At 35.3% G+C, this 23,813-nt stretch overlaps 1 protein-coding gene across 6 annotated transcripts in view; it reads left to right on the plus strand.

Moving 5' to 3' along the window:
• LOC106882881 (tubulin epsilon chain) overlaps window positions 1-23,813 on the plus strand; it is a 67,438-nt gene that overhangs the window by 14,385 nt on the left and 29,240 nt on the right. For 5 of the 6 annotated variants that reach the window (XM_014933699.3, XM_089342267.1, XM_014933707.3 and 2 more), the window contains exons 3-8: window positions 9,317-9,427; window positions 12,966-13,081; window positions 15,090-15,211; window positions 16,957-17,023; window positions 20,866-20,986; window positions 21,517-21,710. In XM_014933699.3, the coding sequence (XP_014789185.1) occupies window positions 9,317-9,427; window positions 12,966-13,081; window positions 15,090-15,211; window positions 16,957-17,023; window positions 20,866-20,986; window positions 21,517-21,710 (731 nt within the window). Of the gene's footprint in view, window positions 1-7,557; window positions 7,626-9,316; window positions 9,428-12,965; window positions 13,082-15,089; window positions 15,212-16,956; window positions 17,024-20,865; window positions 20,987-21,516; window positions 21,711-23,813 lie in introns of all 6 variants that reach the window. The other variant, XM_089342268.1, reaches the window with a different exon arrangement.

Genomic DNA, 23,813 nt, shown 5'->3' on the forward strand with positions numbered 1-23,813 from the left:
TTTTGCTCAATAAACACTCGCAACACCCAGACTGGGAGTTGAAACCCCGATCCTATTACAAGTCCACTGCCCTAACCACTGGGCCATTGTGCCTCCACACACACACACACACACACACACACACACACACACACATATATATATATATATATATATATATATATATATATATATATATATATATATATATATTTATATATGATGTTGACCACTAACGTGGACATTCAATGTGCTAGAAATAGATCACATCTTGTGTCTAAAAAGACCTAAATTGTTCTCAACATGAAATATAGCGTGATACCAAAACGTAAGCGGGCAAGACATTTAAAAAAAAACGAAAAGGAACATTATTAAACAGGGACCAGTTTCGAATTTTAACAATCTTACCGACTGTCTATTTCTCATCAGCCTGATTTGTAATGGAACCATAATCATCAGAACCCCATACAAAGTTGCCCACCACCATAGGTGCACATGTATATGGTTCTGCTAATTACAGCTTAATGGTAAAATTCAAAAGTCTTCGTTTTGGCACGCTAATTTCAGGAATATGTCTGCAGAGAATATTCACTGCGTCGCATATATCCAGTATGAGAACTCGGTAAGGGTTAATATATTATTATTTAAAAAATGGCAAAAAAATCATATATTAATTAATATCGATTAATTACCAGGAAGCTAGCACATTTAAAGAATCAAAGAGATTCAGAAACAGTATCTGCAATCTCAGGGGATTAAAGTACATTTTTATATATGACATTGACCACTAACGTGGACATTCAATGTGCTAGAAATAGATCACATCTTGTGTCTAAAAAGACCTAAATTGTTCTCAACATGAAATATAGCGTGATACCAAAACGTAAGCGGGCAAGACATTTTAAAAAAACCATTAAGCTATATATATATATATATATATATATATATAAAGATAAACTTACTTCAAAACCGATGCATGGCATTCAATCAAATAAACTAGTAAAATAACTAGAAAAATAATTGGTGGGTTAATCTTTAGGGGTACCAGGGTGTATAAATAATAAGAAAATAAAACTAGTACTTAAGTATAACAGGATTTGCCAATAAGTCTAGAAAAAGAATAGTACTTATGGTTTTGTAAATAGTGCTAATTAATATTTATTCAAAAACATACACATAAAGTTGTTACAATAGTGTACTTACTGATATATTCTAAAGACCAAACACTGTTGTCCGTAATAGAATTGACCAAAGTCCAGCCATCTCTATAATTGATCAGTTAAATTTAAAATCAAGGGTAAGCTAAGACCATTATAGGAGTAGATGTAAATAAAGGAGTAAATAGAACAGTAGATAAAAAGTGTGAAGGAGTAGCTATGTCATAAGTGGCCCAAGGCCACTTGTGTCATTATAAACCATTCCAACATGAATGCAAACAACCATACGACAGTAAATAACTTAATAAATAATAACTGATGATAGTCATTTTGTTTGTTGATCAAAAGTTTTCTCCATTTTCTGCTTATATATATATATATATATGTATGTATATATATATGTATGTATATATATATGTATGTATGTCAACCACTGCAATTCATACTTCATTGGTCGTAATGTGGTTTATTGATGGACATTGGAACAGAAACAGCAGGAGAAGACTGTATGTACGAAGTCACTCACCTCTTAGAACGAAATTTGTTCAGGAAATCTCTGAGGAATGTGTGAGATCATAGAAAAGGTATTTATATTGGAGTATTGAAGAGTGAATTAATGATGGTAGTGAGTGATACATCAAAATTTGCAGCATATCCTGAAGTAGAAGACTTTACAAACTGAAGCATTTTACAAAGATAGCTGGCAAAAAATGTATTTTATTGTCAAATAAATAATTATTGGCAAATAATTTATACCAGATATTTCCATTAGGTTTTAAAGACGAAATTTCTTCAATATCCAATCCGTTTACATAAAAGGTAGGCCACAACATGACAAATGATCAACTCACCTTCTGATAAAATCAGCAAGTTCATTAAATTGAATATTGATTCCGACTTGTGCAGATTGAAAAGAGAGGTAAACCAGCTGCCATGTTAAATAGAAAGATGACTGTAACCTTCTCTAATATCATGATAAAGGAGTTATGTGTTTGCAAGCTATTTTGTCTTCTTATTAATGTGGGGAAGGGCAAAGATATTTCTTAGTGAAATCTCTTTGAGTGGAAAGCATAAGTATTTGTCAGTTTGGGAACTGCTGGACTAGATCATTTTTAACTTGTGATATATCCTTCACAAAGCTTCATCAAAGAGAGAAATCTCTGTAAACTGATGTTTGTCATGAAAAAAAGTGGCCAATTGTATATGTTTGATCTCCTCAAAACAATATTCAATCAAAATAAATATTTCTGAATGTAAAATGTAATTGGCTAAGAAAGTCTGAGCTCTTGCAAAGCTTAAGAGTTTACTGGCTGACAAAGACATACTGTGTTATTTTTGTTGAGGAATAGGTTTTTCTATGCAAGTATGTAAGAATCATCTGAGGGGAAGAAGATATGTAGAGTGATATGAATTATTGTGTTAGATTGCACTGCCCATTTTTGAAACAATAATGGTGTTGCTAATGGTTGTTGTCTAGAGCCAGGTCAACAATGAAAAAGCAGAGCTATCACTGAGTTGATCTATGTTCATAAAGTATAAATGTTTTTTTAGACAATATATCTGTGGTATACTAACAGATCATTGGATAGAACACTTCACATTGTATTAGTTTTGATGCTCTACACTCTGATTTTAAACCTGCTGAGACCAACTTTATTTTCATCCTTTCAAGATAATTTTAAAAAAGTACTAATTCAAAATTGGGGCATCAAACATGTCTTATGATATTTGTGTTAACCTTTTGTGAACTGATGATAACACTGGCATAAATAGAGGTGCTAAGCTGTATTAGACTTTAAGAAAAGCCTTTCCCTTTCACGACACCGATGGCATGTAGAGAGGAGTACAGCATGAAAAATTGCTTGACTCCCACCAGCACAAACTTAACCACAGATTTGTACATACAAATACAGATAAATATTTAACACTGACCAGCTAAGACTCTAGAATGTCTATGGCAACTGGTGATGATGTCGTCTGTTGACCAACAGAGGCTGTAGAATATCTATGACCACTCATGATGATGGTATTTGTTGACTAATTCTAGAATATCTATGACTAGTAATAATGCTGGTGTTTTGTGACCAACACTAGAATATATTTGACCACTGGTGAAGGTAATGTTTGGAAACCAACTGTTAATATAGCAACGGAATATTTTGTGGAATCTATTGCTGAATGTAAACCCATGAATTCGACATGTCAGGCCTTCACTTCCATTAATCTCTTACTTGGGTGTTTGGCTATAATGTTATAGAAGTCCTTATGAGATTGTATGCCATTCATATCATTTTTTAGAGTACTAGATGTTTAAAGGAAGCTAATTGGTGTTAACTATTTTGTTCTTGTTGAGTTAATTCAGTTAAGTATATCCCAGTGTTATTGTTTAGGCCTGATTGAGCAAACCTAGAATTAAAAGTTTGACCAAGACAACATTATCATCATCATTTAGCATCCACTTTACTTACCATGTTTACATGGATCACACATAGTTTGCTTTGGCAGATTTTCTATGGCCAGCTGTTTTGTTGTCAAACTTCATTTGTTTCCAAGCAAGGTAATATTTTTCTCTGGCCAGACGTTTTTCATGGAAGACTGGAAAAAAAAAAAACATCATTTGCATGATGGTGATACACATTTAAAATTACCACACCCACATGCACACACAACAAAAATACACATAGAGAAAAATCACATTTTTAAAATTCACATACACATGAAATCACATACACATGAAATCACATACATATGTAGAATTCACCTTACAAGGCTGACAATTGTTTCTGTTGTATTAACATATTTAGATAAAGAAAATATCATTGCAATTAATAATTTCGAAAATACATGTTAACACATTTTCAAGGTGACCCAAAATTAGTTAAATTCAAAATGATATTTGAATCTAATTCTCATACAGGAGGAATTACCTTGGTTATGTATTCTACTTACATTTACTGATGTCTGATTGTTGGATGTTGTTAACCAAATTCGTTTAAAACTGAGTGCTTTATCTGCCTGGATTTTTTAATCCCTTTTTTTTCTTACACACACACACACACACACACACACACACACACTCACACGAAATACTTTTTTTTTTACTACCAAATCTATTCATAAGACTTCAGTTACCCTGGGGATATTGAGGAAGATACTTACCAAGGTGTCATGCAGTGTGACTGAAGGTAAGACCACATGGTTGAGAAGTAATCTTCTCAATCACACAGCCATGCCTGCATGTATGAGACAGAAATTTGACACGGTGGGGCATAGTTGTTTTGGAATTTGGGTGGATGAGGGAGAGTCTAAAATTTTGAGACTGGGATTTTTTCTTCAGTTGTATCCTAGTAGATAGTCACTGCCTCCTCCTTAGCTCTCCATACCTAGGGCCAATATAGTGGTTACCACCCCCACCCCTTTTTGTAGACCCTGTTTATGATAACCCAATCTTTTTTAAGGTATAATATATGTAGAATTACATTAGACAATCTGTCCTTTAAGACAGTAGAGTGTGATTTGAGAGAGATTTGTCTACTATATTTAGCAAATCAAGTCATTGTGTAAATGCTTTCTCAACTAGAGAAAGTGAGAAAAAGAGTGAGAAAACAATTTTGGGGTTTGGGTGAGTTAAAGGTTGTTATGGAGATGGTGATAGCAGTATTACAACAGATCCTTCTTTTAATCTGTCTTCTCCCTGCACCATTCCATTTCATTCCCTTCACTTCCACCCCCTACACCCACTCCCCTTTCATTCTCCCTCCATAAGGAGATCTCTTAATTGTGGTTAGGCAGGGAAAATTGAAAGATGTCATAAAATATTGGCTGACTTATCAAGATAAGCTGGTGGTGGTGGTGGTCGTCGTCGTCGTCGTCGTCGTGGCGGCGGCAGTAGTGGGGGGGTAGGTGGTTTATTGTAAATTTTTCTTGTTTATTTCAAATTACAATTCTTACAAAATGTTATTACTGTAGTGACTGTTTTTTTTTTTCTGTTGATTCTTCTTTTGTTGCTGTTGTGATTGGTATTGCATCTTGGGAGTGCTTCTTTTTCTTGTGTATGTTTTTTTTATTCTGTCTTCTCTTTTTCAAATTACAATATTGATTGTTACTATGGTTACTAACACTGTCACAGCAATGTCTGCGTCTGTTGTTGTTGCTGTTGTAACAGCAATACCTCACCTTCTGTACATGAGCTTGTCAACTGAACTGGACACTTTCAAATCAGTGACACATTCACCAATTAAATGGTGTTCTTGCTACCTATAATAATGAACTGTGCATCTGTCCCTGATGTTTGAATATAAATGTGTGTGTGTGTGTGTATGTATGTGTGCATGTGTGGTTTTGCAAATATAATTTTGATCATCATCTTATGTTCACTTTCCCTGTTGGCTAGAGTTGGACAGTTTGATGACAGCTCAGAGAACTAAAACTTCCTCCAGTTACTCGGTTTTGGCTTGATTCCTACAGCCAGATGCCCTTCCTAACAACAACTACTTTACAAAGTGTACTAAATGTATTTTTTCATGGTACCAACACTATAGAAGTTTAGTCTTGACCTCAGCAAGACTAAAGCATCCTCTCAAGCCCTGTGTTGTCTCTGCTCAATTCACCTTCTACTAAAGTGTGTGTGTGTGTATACACACACACACAAACACATATATATATCATCATCATCATCATCATCATACATCCATTTTCCATGCTGGCATGGTTTGGACAATTTGACCAGAGCTGGTAAGACCAGGGGCCACACCAGGCTCCATTGTCTGTTCTGACATGAGTGACATGAGTGAGAGGCCCTTTGTTACCAGCAGAGGTAGGAGCTCTCTGAACTTTGCCCAGCCTAATCTTATTCTAGCTGCTATGCTCTTAGAGCATCCACCCACCAGGTAACAGAAGCTGTCAACTACTTCTAGTTTTTCCCTCGAGCATGTGATGGAATCTGTTTTTTGTACATCGGTGTTTATTGCCCTTGTGCATCTGCCACACACAAAAATGTATCTTCCCAGTTAATTTTCCTTTGATATTGCTGCACCTCTTATGTGTCCATAGCTTACACCAGGTACATCTTATGGAGTTTCTACCTATGCCTTTTCTACAGATTGAGGAGGGCCATCTGTCAAGTTGACCCAGGTTGCCTCTATGTTGATCCTTGGCATGTTGGTAGAGTATGGAGGACTGTTTTTTGCTGTCATATTGTCTCAAATGTTCACTTAGTCATTCTGCAATGCTCCTAGATGTCTCCCCTACATATGTTATGTTCATGTCTTTACAAGCACCTTCCATGCATTTTATGCTGTAAACTACATTTCTAGTTTTACAGTTAATGCCAGGGCTAATCCTACATATTCTTAACAGGATACGTCCTACATAGTTATGATCTGATGGAGTTCCCTGACTTTTCAACAATCTTAATGTTGAGTTTGGTCTCCTTCAGAGCTTTTCTAAATCTACGGGCTAGTTCTCCATGGGTCGTGGCCTCTAAAAGCATCACTCCTTGATATTTATCAGTTTTATACCACATGTTTGCCCTGTTTGCTTTGTCACAAGTTCTTTGTATCGTATTCCAGTCTTTGTTTCTATATCTAAGGCAGGTACCACTGGCATCATTACATATAATGTTAAGTAAATATAAGGACCTGGAAATTAAAATACAAAAGATGTGGCATTTTAAAATGAGAACTGTTCCTGTTATTGTGGGTGCCCTAGGTATGATAAAAAAATGGATGTCAGAAACATCTAGATAAGATTCCAGGAGAACCATGTCTCAGAGAAATCCAAAAGACTGTGCTGACAAATACTGCGCCCATTCTTAGAAAAACCGTATCCATTTAAATATCTGTGTTGTATTACATGAAGATATTCCACTACCTCCCCTCCCCAAGCTTTCAGCCATATTGTAACATCTCTTATCCTTCACTTGCTCCAGGACACTGGTTGTGTCTCGGCAAGTGACTGTTGAAAAGATGCAGATTAAAAGTAAAAATAACCATAATAATAGCGATAATGATAATAGTAATAATGGTTTCAATTTTTGGCACAAGGCCAGCAATTTCAGAGGAGAGGCAAGTCAATTACATTGACCCCAGTGTTTGACTTATTTTATGAAAGCCAAAGTCAACCTTAGTGGCATTTGAACTCGGAGCATAAAGTCGGAAGGAATATCACTAAGCACTTTTCCCTATGTGTTAATGCTATCTTAATAATAATAATAATAATAATAATAATAATAATAATAATCCTTTCTACTATAGGCATAAGGCCTGAAAGTTGGGGGAGGGGTTAATTGATTACATTGACTCCTTGACAATTCTGCCAGCTAACAGTTTCAAATTTTGGCACAAGGCCAGCAATTTTAGGGGAGAGGATAAGTCAATTACGTTGACCCCAATACTCAATTGGTGCTTATTTTATTGACCAGAAAAGGAGGAAAGGCAAAGTTGACTTCAGCAGAGTTTGAACTCAGAACATAAAAGGAAGGAAATCCTGGTAAGCATTTTACCCAGCATGCTAACAATTCTGCCAGCTTGCCACCTTAATAATAATAATAATAATAATAATAATAATAATAATAATAATAATAATAATAATAATAATAATAATAATAATTCTTTCCACTAAAGGCACAAGGCCTGAAATTTTGGGGGAAGGGGCTAGTTAATTACATCAATTCCAGTACTCAACTGGTACCGTGAAATGGGGTTACTTTGAACACGGGGGTAATTTTGAACAAAATATAATATATTATTTCCTCTTATTGCTTGTTACTAAAATTTCTTACAGAATTGTTTAAATGTGTTGTTAAACTTTAGAATTATATTTCTATGATAATATAATTCCAATACATAAAGTAAAATTTCTAAATATAACTTTGATTATCCACTCAAAGAAAGAATTTGTCAACTTCTTCTCATTCCAGCAAAACAAACATTTTTGCAAGAAATGAATATTTTTGTCAGTTGCTAAAGCACTTCTTGCATAAAAGATACCAGCTTTTGTTAAAATATGATGTTAATATAACCAGTTAATAATTTTCTATTGAAGTGTTTTTATAACTTTGGTATCTTTGTAAAAACTTGTATAACATGACATGTCCCCCCCCCCCCACCTTTGATTATCCAGCTTGTCACCTTAATAGTAATAACAGCTTCAAATTTTGTTGCAAGACCAGCAGCTTTGGGGAGGAGCTAAGTCAATTACATCGACCCTAGTGTTCAACTGGTGCTTATTTTATTGACCCCAAAATGATGAATGGTAAAGTCGAGCCCAGCAGAATTTGAACTCAGAATGTGAAGATGGACAAAATGCTGCTAAGCATTTTGTATGATGTGCTAACAAATCTGCCAGCTCACCACATTAATAACAATAATAATAATTATTATCATTTCTACTCTAGGCACAAGGCTTTGGAAATTTGGTGGGAAGGGGACTAGTCGGTTATATCAACTCCAGTGCGTAACTGGTACTTATTTCATTGATCTCGAAAGGATGAAAGGCAAAATTGAACTCAGAATATAGCAACAGATGAAGTACTACTAAGCATTTCGCCCAGCATGCTAACAATTCTGCAAGCTCACTGCCTTCAATAATAATAATAATAATAATAATTGATGTATCAATACCAGCAGATGACAACGTTTCTCTAAAAGAAATGGAAAAACTTTCAAAATACAAAGACCTGGAAATAGAGATAACTCGAATGTGGAATCTAAAAACAGAAACAATTCCTATCATAGTAGGTGCCTTAGGTATAATAAAAAAATATTCAGACAAATACATAACAAAAACACCAGGACTTACAAATATATATAACATACAGAAAATTGCACTACTGGGTACTGCACACATTCTACGCAAAACACTTTCAATACAGTAAACATAAGAGCACCACAGCAAACCACAGCACATACCCAAGGCGCACAGAGCTGCGCTCGGTAGTGAAGTGAAAGCACGTTATAAAAATAAAACTACTGAATAATAATAATAATAATCCTTTCTACTATAGACACAAGGCCTGAAATTTGAGGGAAGGGGGCTAGTCAATTACATTGACCCCAGTACATAACTGGTACTTATTTTAATAATAATAATAATAATTAAAAAAAAAAACCCTTGCTTAAAATCTATCACTAAAAGTTCTTTGTTTCTTTTTTTGGTAAATGTTGTCTTCTCAATTCCAGAAAGGTCTCTACAATGAAGCTGTGAGTAGTTTCTTCCGCAATGTTGACTCTCGGACTGATTGCTCCATTGATACTGACACCAGCAGAAAAATACACACTTTGAAAGCACGGGTAATATAATTTTGTCTATTTGTTTACTTATCTTCCAACTGCCACCAGTACCCAACTTCTACCCAGTCTCTTCACCCTTAATGTCTACAATGGAAGTAACTCAAGCCTTTATATCTGCCACCTTTTGATAAACTAGTAAAGAATAATAACCCTTTCTATTATAACAAGGCCTGAATTTCAGTGAGGAGGGGCTAGTTGATGATATCAAGCCCAGTGTTCAACTGGTACTTGTTTCATTGACCCCAAAATGATAAAAGGCAAAGTCAACCTTGGCAGAATTTGAACTCAGAATGTGAAAACTGAAGTATTTTTCCCCTGTACTAGTGATTCTGCCAGCTTACCACCTATAATAATAATAATAATGGACTCTCCCATTGAAGATGATATATGAGTGTTCAGCTTTTGCCGAACGACCTGCACAAATGATTTGTTTATAGTGATCATGTACATGTGTTGTACGTTAGTTCACTCCCTTCATCAAATTGATGTTGTCTGAACAGGTGTTGAAGTAATCGCAGAGCAACATGAGATGAAGTGTTTTGCTCAAGAGACAACATATCACATGGTCTAGGAATTGAGACCACGATCTCACAATCATGAGTGCAACACCCTAACCACTAGGCCATGCATCCTCACATATAATAATAATAATAATAATAATAATAATAATAATAATAATAATAGTAATAATTACCAAGCCAATGTGATAAAAAATGGAGCTGACCCAAAATGCCGATTCTGTAACGATGCGATTGAAACTATAGACCACCTAATCTCAGGGTGTAGAGTCTTAGCACCTGTAGAATATAAAGCAAGACATGACAGAGTTGGCCAGTATTTACACTGGACAATATGTCGGCATTATAAAATCAAAACCGCTGACAAATGGTATAAACACCATCCTGAAGCTGTGACTGAGGGAGAAAATGTATCGATTCTCTGGGACTTCCCCGTACATACCAACAAGGCTATAAAAGCTAATAAACCGGATATTATTATAAAAGATCAGACAAAGAAGACATGTTTATTAATTGACATGAGTATTCCCTGCAATCATAATATAGCGACGAAAGAATTTGACAAGATCAGTAAATATAAAGACTTGCTAATAGAAATTGAAAAAATGTGGCACCTCAAGGCGACTACCATACCAGTGATTGTAGGATCTCTAGGAATGATAAAAAAAGGTACTGAAACTTATTTGAAAATGATACCAGGCTTACCATCCCTACAGGAAGTGCAAAAAATCGTGTTAACTGGAACGACCCATGTACTGAGAAGAGCATTATCGCTGTGAAAACAACGTCCATTCATAAATTTTTTTTTTAAATACATATTTTGCCTGTGAATTTGTGTGTGTAAACTGGGAATGCATACAATGAGTTTCTCTACCCTAGGTGTACGGAAAACACTCGGCGAGAAATGGAAGAAAATTTGAAGAAAGAAGAAAAAAACAACAACATAATAATAATAATAATAATAATAATAATAATAATTCCTTCTATTATAGGCACATAATATAGAAGTAGTTATGATACTTTGAAAGCACAGGTAACACTTTTTTTTTGTTTTTTTACTTCCACACCACTCTCTGCCACCCTCATAAGAGCTTGAGATACATTATAAACTATGTTATTTCTATGGAAATACCTTGAGTAAGTTGACAAGAGTAGAGTGGAGTTCATTTTACAAGCTGTAACCATCTGTATTGCATTCTTTGCCATATTCATGTGTGTCATAAAACATAACAAAGGGTTCTCATTAGGAAGGGCATCCACTATTAAAAACTGCCTCAGAACGGGCTAACCAACTCATGCCAGCATGGAGAGGAGATGTAAAATGATAATGATGATGACAATAGAACACAGTTACAATTATATTTAATAAAAGTATATTTAGCTTTGCTGAGGAAATAGGACCCTTAGTTAAAGAACAGAGCTCTCAACAGCTAGGAATAAAGATTAAGATTGATTCAAGGTTCATTAAAGGTTTGCTTAGTTTCCTGAAGCTGTTGTGAAAATGCAATCATATTTCTTATGAAAAAAGTTAATAAGATCAAGGAAAACCATTTCTGTTTCTGTGTTGATATTATATTGATGAGGTCTGATACATTGTAAATCTTGGTACTGACACTTTAAATAAGCAAACGTATATCTGCCAAGTGATAAAAGATTCTTACCTAATTATAAAAAAAGTACAACCAGCCTGACTATAATTCTTCATGTTGACATTCTGAGTCTTGGTCCCCTCCCATCATCATTATATAATGTCTACTTTCCATTCTGACATAGGTAGGATGGTTTTACAGGAAACTGGTGAGCTGCAGGACCACATCAAGCCCAGTGTCATCTTTGGTGTGGTTTCTATGGCTGGATGCCTTTCCTAACACCAACCATTTTGCGTGCTTTCTCATGTCTCTGACACTACTACTTTACAGAGTGTATTGGGTGCTTTTTTCATGTCTCTGGCACTTGTGAGATTACCATGTAACTTGCAAGACAGAGAAGAACAGAGATGGAGGAGAAGGAAAGGGAGGAAAAAACTCCTACTACTAAGGAGAATTTGAGAAGAGCAGGTGGAGATGGGTGGTGGTAGGCCAAGTGTTTAAAGGCTAAAGAATAATAGAGGGACGAACACATGTGCTTTTGCTATAGAGAAGATATATGGCTGAAGGAGATAAGCAGAAAGTAGTGATGTGTTGCTGGAGCAAACTCACAGGGAACAAGAAAATGAGTGTAAAAGAGGACAAGGATGGTAGATTATGGAAGGGAATGAGAGAGTGGATAATTTCATAAGAGTGTGAGGAGGAAATAAACAGGTAGAGGTTAGTGTAGGGTGGGGGTGCAGATGATGGGAAATACCAATATGCAGAGGGGTGAAGTGGGAGATATAGAAGTGGCTTAAGAAGGAGGATAGAACAGGAAGTACATATCTTTATGCTCCAGAAACTCAGTCGATGGAATGACACCATACCTGTTCTTCCAGGATCATGAAATTCAAGAGCCTGCAATCGGTACAGAAAGTCATGGTAACTGATTTTTAGAATAACAAGGGTATCATTCTCCTTGATTTTCTGGAATGTTGCTGTGATGGGTACAGTGAAACACACAAGACACTTTAGAGAAGTCATTAGAAGGAGGGTACCACACAAGAACCAGAAAGAAACCCACATTTATGTTAATAATGCAGAACCACACACGGTTGAAGCAACTTATCAAGCAGATGGCAAATTGAGCTGGTCAGTGGTCCCCTATCCACCATACAGCGTGGATATGTAACTCCTATTTTCCACTTATCCAGTCTTTAGGATCAATGATTTGATGATACGAACAAGGCACAAGTGACTGAAGAAATGCACACCAGAATTTTTTCAAAAAATGTTAGCTTCAATGGAGATGCAAATACATTGCAAATACATTTCTGTAGAGCAAGAGTTACTGTGTCAACATGTAATTTGAACAATTTATGCCAGTTAACAAAAAAGTTATGTCCACTTATGTATTACTTACAATACAACTCTCTTATGTTTATTTTCTAGGCTGTCTTGGTTGACATGGAAGAAGGTGTTGTCAGTGAGCTTTTGAGAAGTCCTTTAGGAGAACTCTTTGACCACCAACAACTCATCACAGATGTCTCTGGAAGTGGCAACAATTGGTAAGAGAATTCCTAACAGATTCAGTGGAGAAATCACCCATATCTATTGACTACAGATCACTTACTCTAGGATAAAGGTCTTAAGATATGGAACAATTTGTTCTAAGACAAGGGACAGGTGTAAGACAGGGGTCATTATAAGATAGGAAATATTTGTTGTAAAATAAGGATTAGTTTAAGATAAGGTCTGTTTGCAGTAAAGGAACAGGTTTATTGTAATATCAGGGATACTTTGTTGTAAGATAGGGATCACGAGGTGTTGTTGTTGTTTATCTCCAAGTCAGCCCTGATGCAGCAGACCTATGATTAAATGTGTCCCAAAAATGACCATCCCATCTTTTCAAACATAGTTTATCTCAAGTACTATCCAATGTCTTACTTTTGTTTTAAAGACTGTAGATTGCAATTCAAGATTTGGCTGCTGTTTCTAGCAGATAGTGCAACCACATAGGGCCTTCTGCATTGGCTCATTGGTAGCAGTGGTAGCAGACATAGATGAATTTACCACACACACACACACACACACACACACACACACACACACACACACACACACACCATCATGAGTGATATCCAGGCTGCAGTGGAGAAGAGAAGCCACTGGATTTGGTTAAAAAGAGACAATGAATGAGCAATGGAATTTTGATCTAGCAAGACGAACCTCATCTCAGTGACAGGGAGCTGGTGCATAATAATACCATCAAGAGGAAGGGCCCAAAATGCTGTGCATTCTCTAAAGATAACCCATAAGCCTTCTAGTGTCTGAATCTTTCAATTGGTAGCACTTGAATTTGATAGTTGCTTGCAAATAATCACCTAACCCTAACCCTAACCCTTCCTCCTCTGATTTCACAATATAACCTTACTCAGTACTGAAGTGTGATGAAGGCACTGTCGCTCAACCTGTTAGAAACAGCAACCAAAACCTTCTTTACACTCTACATTAGCAATATAATCCTTGATATACAAATAAGCATCATAGTTTTGCTCAGTCGAGGTTGACCTGTAGTTAACTTACAATAACAACTTTGTATGTGAACAATAACAACTGAAGCATATGAAAGTATGTAAGTTTCCTGGTTTCAATTTCTAGTAATGGTACTTATTTTCACCTTATTTCCATTATTAATATCCTCCCTTTCTACTTCCCTGTACTTCACCCTTTGATGGATATCTCTGACTGTAACACTTTACTCATTCACACCATTTATAATAGTCTCATGACAATGGGGATAAGTTGTATTTCAGACTCATCCCAACCTGTGTCAGCATGGAATATATACATCAGAATGATGATGAGAGTTGGTCAGCCCTGATTGAACAAAACTATGATCCGTAAACATTCCAACGATATTTGTCCCATAATTTTCTGACATTGTTTGTATAACTAAATTGTGCAATCTACTCCATATCACTGGTTTTATCATTTAAGGAAGATTTGGCTGCTATTTCTAGCAGACCAAATGACTGTGTAGTAGCTACCTTGTTGACCAAGAATGGCGGTAGTGGCAGTGGCGGTGGCGGTTAGGAATGATGTTGGCAACAAAGTGGGGTTAATTTCTTGTTTACAAAAATGCAAGAGTAACTTGTGTAAGGGATACAGCACTAGTAAATTGCTGGCACATTTTTGTTGCAGCTCAAAACAGAGACAAAAGAGGAATTGGTCCCTGGTAAAAAATTTTGGCAGACATGAAACCTAAATGAATGATACCAAATGTTGTAATACATTTATCAGATTGACCAGTTCCACCACCATTACCCTCCATACACACACACACACATACACGCACGTGCATGCACAATACTGATTTATTGATTAATAGACAACACCTGGCCTTTTCTGTCTCAGCAAAACAAAGGCAAATATTTCCCTCCAAAATCAGTCATATAGATAAACAATGAAACCAAAGATAAGTGTTTCAGCTCAAGTTTATAAAATTCTACTCCTTGGTTTCAGTTATGTCTCATTGCTGTACAATTACATTCTTTTTTTTTTTTGTCCTGGAAGGGCTGTTGGAAACAAGATGTATGGCCACCATTACCGAGAAGCAATTCTAGAATCTGTGAGACGAGCAGCAGAATTCTGTGATTGTCTTCAGTGTTTTTTTATCATCCATTCCATGGGAGGAGGTGAGTAATTAACTTTTAGTTTAATGTTTACGCACACAAACATATATTTGCATGAGTTGGATGGATCTGCCATACAAGTCTGCTCTTTTAATGATTAGTCAATCCATCCAGTCACATTAACTACCTCCTGTGTTCCTATATTTAACTATAATAAAGCTTGAACGAAAACTATGGACACTGCTCTTTCTTTTAAAACTAACTAATAATTTCTGAAGAAGAAAGTCAGAAATTTGGTGGAGGAGTAAGATCAATTGTGAACATAGTGTCTGTAATGGTAAATAATTTTGAATGTTGTATTACAGAATAGATAAGATTATGCCACAGACAATAGGAATTTAGTAGTTACAAATTTTTAAGTCATAATGTTTAACCAGATTGTCAGAAAAAATAGATGAATGGAAAGGTACAAAGATACATCAATAAACAGAAGCACAGACAGGCAGGCAGACAGAAAGAGAAGTGACGAGAGAGACAGGTAGTTCATCATCATCATTTAACGTCTGTTGTCCATGCTGGCATGGGTTGGATGATTTGACCAGAGCTAGCAAGCTGGGGAGCTGCACCAGACTCCAATCTAATTTGGCATGGTTTCTACAGCTGGATGCCCTTCCTAACACCAACCACTTTACAGAGTGTAGTGGGTGCTTTTACATGGCACCACACAAGTGCTTTTATGTGGTGCTGTGCAGACACTTTTACAGGCACCGCACAGACACTTTTACATGACACCACATGGGTGCTTTTGTATAGCTTTGCCACAAGTGCTTTACACCATCAGAAAGATCAGTCTTAATACTTCTGTTGTAGAGTACGAGTAGTTGAATATATATATGTATATATATTCTTATACAAGAATATTGTTGACAATGACTTCAAAATTTCGGCCAGTTAAGCCATTGTTGGACTGCAGTCTAATAATAGTTTAGCTCGCCAAAACTATATAACAGTAATAAATTTGTACTCTTCAAAAGTATAGAGTAACCCATCAGATTAATGTAAAATTGTTTTTATTATAACTGAGCATAAAAACAAGCATTAGTGTAAGGTGGTTGGCATTAGGAAGGGCATCCAGCCATAAAAACCATACCAAAACAGATAGGGAAGACTGGTGCAGTCTTCTGGTATACTAGCTCTTGTCAAACCATCCCACCCATGCCAGCATGGAAGACAGAGGTTAAATGATGATGATGATGATGATATATACATAGTGAGAGACAGAGAGGAGTGGCTAGAAAGACAGATAGTTGAATATATAAATAAAGAGATAGACAGATAATCAGTTAAATTTAAATAAGATAACCTTCACTGACAAATAATTACAGAGTGAGCTTTGTTGGTGGTGTGCTGTTTCTTCAGTGAGTGATTTCAGATTCATGATCATTCACTGGACTATAAGTTCATGCATGTGTTGATGTCCATGTTCATATTTGTACAGCCAGGCTGCTGGAATTTTATTATTGTTGACTAGTACTTTATTTTAATGGCCCCAGAAGAATGTAAGGCAAAGTTGATCTCAGCAAGATTTGAACACAGAATGTGAAAAGCATGAACAAATATCCTAAAGTATTGTCTGGTTGCTTTAACAATTCTATCAATTCTCTACCCTTCTTGAGACTAGCAAATAAAATCAAACTCATTTCATAGGAGAGTAAAAAACAACTACCGACAATCTCTCTGTCCCTCATCAGCCTGCTAAATTGAAAACAGACATCTCAAAGGACTTTCTTTGATCTTTTTACTTCTAGGTACAGGTGCTGGTGTGGGAACATATATTTTGGACCTGCTTAACGATGAATTCCCTGACGTCTACAGGTTGATTTACCATTTAATTTGTTTCATGTCATCAATATTGTTTTCTATTTATCACTTTTCATAGACAAAAAAAAAGATGGTGTAAACAGTTATCACATTAATTTCAGTTTAGAATAATTATAGATCGTGGTTGTTCCATAGAGCTGCCTTATACTGCAATTTGTACACCAGTTAACTCTTTCTCTTTCTTTCTCTGCTAACAGACTTTATTTCATTTTGTCATGCATTTTGTGATCAATAGAAGACAGGGTGCTGTACCATGGAACCATGTGGTTGCAAGGCAAACTACTTAATCACACACCCATGTCTGTCTGTGCTCTGTTAACGAAGTTGTTATTTAATCTCAGGTCAGCCCTAATTCAGTTGATCTATATTTTTGCTGTGACAGTCCCATCTCTTGAAGTAAGCCATTATCATTCACCCATGGCAGTGGATAAATATATTCTTATGGTCAACTTTTATTTACTTGTGAGCACTTCTTGGTCTCATCACCAATTTACTTCTCAACCAAACTGAATGTGGTTTTTTTGTAGCAATGATGGTCCAGTCTTCAGCTATGCTTTGAGATCAGATAATTGAAAATCGATTCATTAAAAAAAAGATTTCACCAAAATATGTGAGGTCAAAAATGTGAGAGTAAGGTGAAAATTTGACTTGAGTCAAAATATCTCAGTTATTTTAAAAGAAAAGTATAGATTAATTGAATTTAAAAGAAAGTTCTCTCCGAGAAGAATCTTTTGATGAAAACCACATTAAGTGCCTAAAAAGTTATAGGTAACCCCCAAAATCAAAATATCTCTGCCAATATTGAAGAAAACTATGCAACAGTTGTGTTCAAATGAAACAGCTCTATGAAATGAATCTGATGGTGAAAACCCCGTCAAAAAATATTAGCTACAAAAAAAATGTGGTGTGGCATTAAGTGACACAAAAAAGGGACCATTTTAACAAATTAAAATAGTTTTGTCATGTTAAGATATTTAACATTATAAAAGTCAGCATGTGATGTCATATGTCGCTTAGCACACTTAACCAGAATTTGAGAGGTATGTTTCAATCCTCACTAGTGGTGTATTAGCCATTTTTTTCCCATTCTCTAAGGATATTGTGAAAACTTTGATTTCTAAGGGTATGGTATAGACCTTCTCAAAAATCATTAGCTACAAAAACTGTTGTCCAGCTTTCAGTGACCAAAAAATAAAGGTGATAATTTTAAGAAATCAAAATACTTTTGTTTTTCTAAAAGAAAAATAATGTTATTTGAACTCAGATGAAAGAGTTCATCCAGGGGAATATTTTGGAGAAAACTTGCTCCAAAAATTATAGGCATAAAAATAGTTATGATTTTTCGCAATTTCATTCCTTCACTCTTTGGTCTGTGGCCATGCTGGAGCACTGCCTTGAAGGGTTTTAGTTGAATAAATCAACACATCGGTCTTTTGCCAAGCTGCTATGCTATGGGGACGTACACACGTCAAGCAGTGATGGGGGGCACAAATACAGACACGAAGACACACACACATACATACATACATACATACATACATATATATATATATCCTGCTGATCAAATTTCAAAATCACATGGTTACATTTTATCAAACTACCTCTTTCTGCGAGTGTATCTTCCCAAATATTTCATGAGATTAGTGAAATATTTGGGAATATGTGACTGTTCAAGCTAAATTTTAGCTCCCATTTCTAGCATTTATTAATTTTACTTTTTTGGTTTTAATTGTTAAAGTCACCTCTATTATAATGTATTTAATATATTATTGTAATATCTTATTGTATGTATATATATATATATATATATATATATAACGTGAGAGAGTTAGGGGTTGGGGGTTCAACCCACTAAGGGATAGTATCTATCCAGTCTAGGCCGAAACAGCTGTAAGATTAAACTTCTGTTCATCCTCTAATTCCTTATGTACTTTGTACTTCTATATGTAAACCAGGTTGGCAAAATAACATAGTCTGCCATAGACACCTGTGCTTTGGTTCTTTCTTTCTTTTTCTTTCTTTCTTTTTCTTTCTTTTTTTGTCACTTTTGCTATGAATTAAATTAATAAATTCAACGGGATACACCGTCTGCAAGTAGTTGGGTTCAGCATATTATCCTCCATTTTCTAATTGTTATATATATATATATATATATATATATATATGACGGGCTTCTTTCAGTTTCTGTGTACCAAATCTATTCACAAGGCTTTGGTTGGCCCGAGGTTATAGTAGAAGACACTTACCCAAGGTGCCATGCAGTGGGACCGAACCCAGTATCATGTGGTTGTGAAGCAAGCTTCTTACCACACAACCTCTACTGCACCTATTATTTTTTCTTATTTTGTTTATGTATTAAATTATGTACTTATTAAAAACATATGATAAAAAATTTCACTTATGAAAAACTAATTATTAATTATTTTATTTGAATATAACATTATTTTATAATATAAATTGCTCAAAAACATATTTATGTGCAAACAAAATTTCTAAGTTTGAACAAAACCTGTTTTTAATAAATATTTACAGTAGTATCACTTTAACAATTATAAAGGTAAATATAATAATTATAATGATTGAAGCGTTGTCTGGAAATAAAGTGGGCCAGAATGAAAAATGTGGGTGAAGAATCCTAGAATATTCTTAAGTAGTGAACCTGGGAAAGTACAGAACAAGTAGCAATTAAACCTGGAAAATACAGGACAAGAAGGTAAAATACTTCAAATATTGCTGCTGAAGTTAGAATTTGCTAAATAAATTTTTGAAATTGTTTATGAAATAGCATTTGTATTATTTTGTTCTTCATATTTTTTTGGCTCTTTATTGCAAATTTTAAAAAAATTTTAAGTTAATATTCTTGATTTAAAAATTTCTTTGTATTAAGCTAAAACATTTCTGACTTATTTTTAATTATTATATTATTTTCTTTTTCTTAACAAAGCTCATTATACAAAAATTTTAAATCAGATATTGTGTTATAAAATTAAACTCATTTAGAATATATATGTAATTCAAAACAGTAAAATATAGTAAAAAAAAAATGTTTTAAGAACCAAAAGAATTCATTTCTTTAAAGTTTGCATTATGAGACAACAAAATATTTTCTATTTACAGTTAGCAAAATATTTTAAAAAAATGAAAACTAATGAACAAACTGACTACAAAATCCAGAAATGACTTTTTTTTTAGGGGCTATAGTTGTCAATTTTGCTTAAATTGCTATTATGTTGTTTTTAAATAAATAAATTTGTAATATTAAATTTTTAATGTGAAAACTTGTCTTTTCACTAAAATCAAAAATAGATAGCTTCTTGAGTATTTTAATTTAAACTTATAAGTAAAAATAAAAATATAAGAGGGCATTATTTACTATTTTAGTTTTTAAATTCTAATTTCAGCAGCAATATTTTAAGTATTTTTTTCTTCTTGTCCTGTACTTTTTCAGGATTGTCATGTACTTTCCCAGTTTCAACACTTAAGAATATTCTAAGATTTGCGCCCACATTTTTCATATTAGTACAGTACTGCTAGGAGCCTTGGACTACAAAAATGTTCCAGTAGCATGATATGTATTCCAGGACATATGTATAATTAAATCTAATTACCTAATATATATGTACCAAATATTGTAAAATAGATAATAAACCGTTACTGAGAGCTAAGTTCAATCTTCAGTGGAAACCAGTTCGTTTGTGTGATTAATGATGTTGAAGGAAAAATATGGATGCCACAACATACTAGTTTTGTTTCCCTCAAGTATTATACATCCTTTATGATTAGTTGGCTGAAAACAATATTGTTGATAACATTGTTGCAATTGCTCTTCTACCCAGATTTGTCAATGCCCTGTACCCCTCTGCAGATGATGATGTTATCACCTCGCCATATAACAGTGTCCTAGCCATGCATCAGTTGACAAACAAAGCTGATTGTGTTCTGCCAATTGAGAACCAGGTATGTTATGAATTAAGTGGACAAGGAGTTTTATTTCTCTCTCTCTCTCTCTCTCTCTCTCTCTCTCTCTCTCTCTCTCTCTCTCTCTCTCTCTCTCTCTCTCTCTCTCTCTCTCTCTCTCTCTCTCTCTCTCTCTCTCTATCTCTCTCTCTCTCTCTCTCTCTCCTATTTCAATGTATAAGTGTCTCTATTATGTGGCAAGGGAGTCTCAAGAAGTCATTCTACCTACTAGAAACAGCATCCAAACCTCTCAAAACACCCTACATTCTTAAAAAAGAACACATTGGCTAAACTTGTCTGAAAGAAGATGGGATGGTTTGGTCATAGGTCTGTGCAATCAGGGCTACCTTGGAATGAAACAACAGCAGTAACAACACAATAATAATAACAACTATAACAAAACCAGAAATAATTCCATATTACCATGTCAGCAGTAGAGCAAGGAATAATATGTCATCAAACTTTTGAATCATGTCAGAGATGTTTATTTCAGTGTCTTTGTGATAATTTATAACTTGGGGATGTTTCAGGCTTTGGTAGATATTGTGGACAAAATTGGTCAAGCAGTTCCATGTGCGAAGTCAGGGAAGAGAACTTACAATAGTAAAATTCTACTAAACACTGCCATCTGTGCAACCAATACCAAGTTATCCAAGCTAACCAAACAAAAGCCTTTTGACTCAATGAACAACATTGTTGCTAATTTGATACTTAACATGACCAGGTATTCATGATCTTTATATTTCATACTCTTTTATTCATATACACCCTGAATGTTTGTGAACAGTATTATAATTGATGTTGGGTTTCTAACAGGGATAAATCTCTGATTTATTTGATTCATCAGTGGCAAGAGTAATAAAGGACTGTCGCTGTAGCTGAAGTAGAATAAATATTTCATGTAATATTTTTGTTGGTTATGATGCTTTATTGGCGTTCTTGCCGGAGTATGCATCTTTGACTGATGTACATTGGTAAACAATATCCCCATACATGTACATATACCCAAAAATATGTCTCTCTCTGTTATATGTATATATATATATACCACTCTCTGAGTGGTTGGCGTTAGGAAGGGCATCCAGCTGTAGAAACTCTGCCAAATTTAGATTGGAGCCTGGTGTTGCCATCCGGTTTCACCAGTCCTCAGTCAAGTCGTCCAACCCATGCTAGCATGGAAAGCGGACGTTAAACGATGATGATGATGATATATATATATATATATATTTTAACTGGTTTCGGCCAGAGGCTGAGGCCATGCTGGAGCACTGCCTTCCTGTGTGTTTGGTTTTTTTTTTCTGTACTGTGAAGTTGGACAGAAGTGCTCTTCTTTGTGCCTCCTGTCACAATGTGGGTTCATCTGGTATCTCAGATAAAAATTGTCCAGATGCTCTTTGAAGACCTCTATATCTACACCTCACAAATATCTGAGGTTGTCTGGCAGTATCTAAACTATTTCTTGACCTACAAAAAATATATTAATTTACTAAAACCCCTCACAAAACTAAAATCATTAATACACTTGGTAAATAACTCTTCCAAATCAAATATATTAACAAAACCATAATATCTAGGATAACTTGCATGAACTCAAATAAATAAAACCCTCATTAATGATATAGATAAACCTTTAGAAATAATGAAAAACCCTCTCTAGTTCGGTGATTGATATAGTTTTCAGTTCCAGGGCTGGGAGCTAGACCTTCCAAGATCTTTCATATGTACATCACTTCATATCTTTCATGTGGATTCCCTGGTCACACACTGACTCTGGGATTGCACTATCCTGGCCCTGTGTATTCCAATTGTAGTGTTTGTGGGCTGATTGTTGAGTACTTGAACCTTCACAGCATTGAACTGCATGTTATTTTCATCAGCCCAATTTGTATATTGCATTCAGGTTGTTTTACAGTTTCATCAGGCCTATTTCATCAGGGTCCTTGACCATCTGTGATACTTTTGTAGCATCTCCATAGCTGCTGAGAGTGGCTGAGGGCATGTCTGAGAGAACCACCACAAACAGTAATGATCCCCAGACAGTTCCTTGAGAGACTCCATTGCAAATTGATGTCTCCCCAAAGAGAGTGTCATTGGCTGCAACTGTCTGACTTCTTCCAGTTAAAAAGTCATGCAGCCACTCTTCTAGTTTTCCAGTTACACCAAACTCATGCAATTTGTCACATACCATGCCATGATCAACTTTGTCAAAGGTTTTGGCAAAGTCGAGATATATCACATCCACATTAAGTGGTTAAGTTACTGCTGTTTCAGTATCTTGTCATAACGTTGTAAATGTGTGCGGTAGCTCTTCCCTAGATAGAAGCTATGTTGTGTTTGTGACCAAATTATTTTCTTTCAGCCTCCCCTTCACAATGTGTTCAATGACCTTGTGAAGTCAGAGAGATAGGCCTGTAATGTTTAGCAGCTGCTCTGCTTCCACCTTTATGGACAGGGCATATGATACCTTCTTTTAACAATTTGGTAATTTTACCATTTGCAAGGAAACTCTGAAAAAGTATATGTAGTGGTTTTGCAAGAGCTTTCTTGCATGTCTTTAATAGAACAGTCAGATATCCATCTGGGCTCATTGCTGAGTTTGAGTTCATCTCATCAATGGCCACCATCACATCTTTTATGTCCCAAACTTAGCTTCCCCAACAAACTTGCAGGCCTTCTTTGCCTTTTATCCTTTTGGGGTTGATAAAATAAGTACCTGTTGAACACTGGGGTTGACTATAATTGACTTACTCCCTCCCCAAAAATTGCTGGCCTTGTACCAAAATTTGAACCATCATCATCATTATTATTATTTTCAAATTCCGCTGAG

This window comes from Octopus bimaculoides, chromosome 25 (assembly GCF_046866305.1).
Source record: "Octopus bimaculoides isolate indiv1 chromosome 25, ASM4686630v1, whole genome shotgun sequence".
Lineage (NCBI taxonomy): Eukaryota > Metazoa > Mollusca > Cephalopoda > Octopoda > Octopodidae > Octopus > Octopus bimaculoides.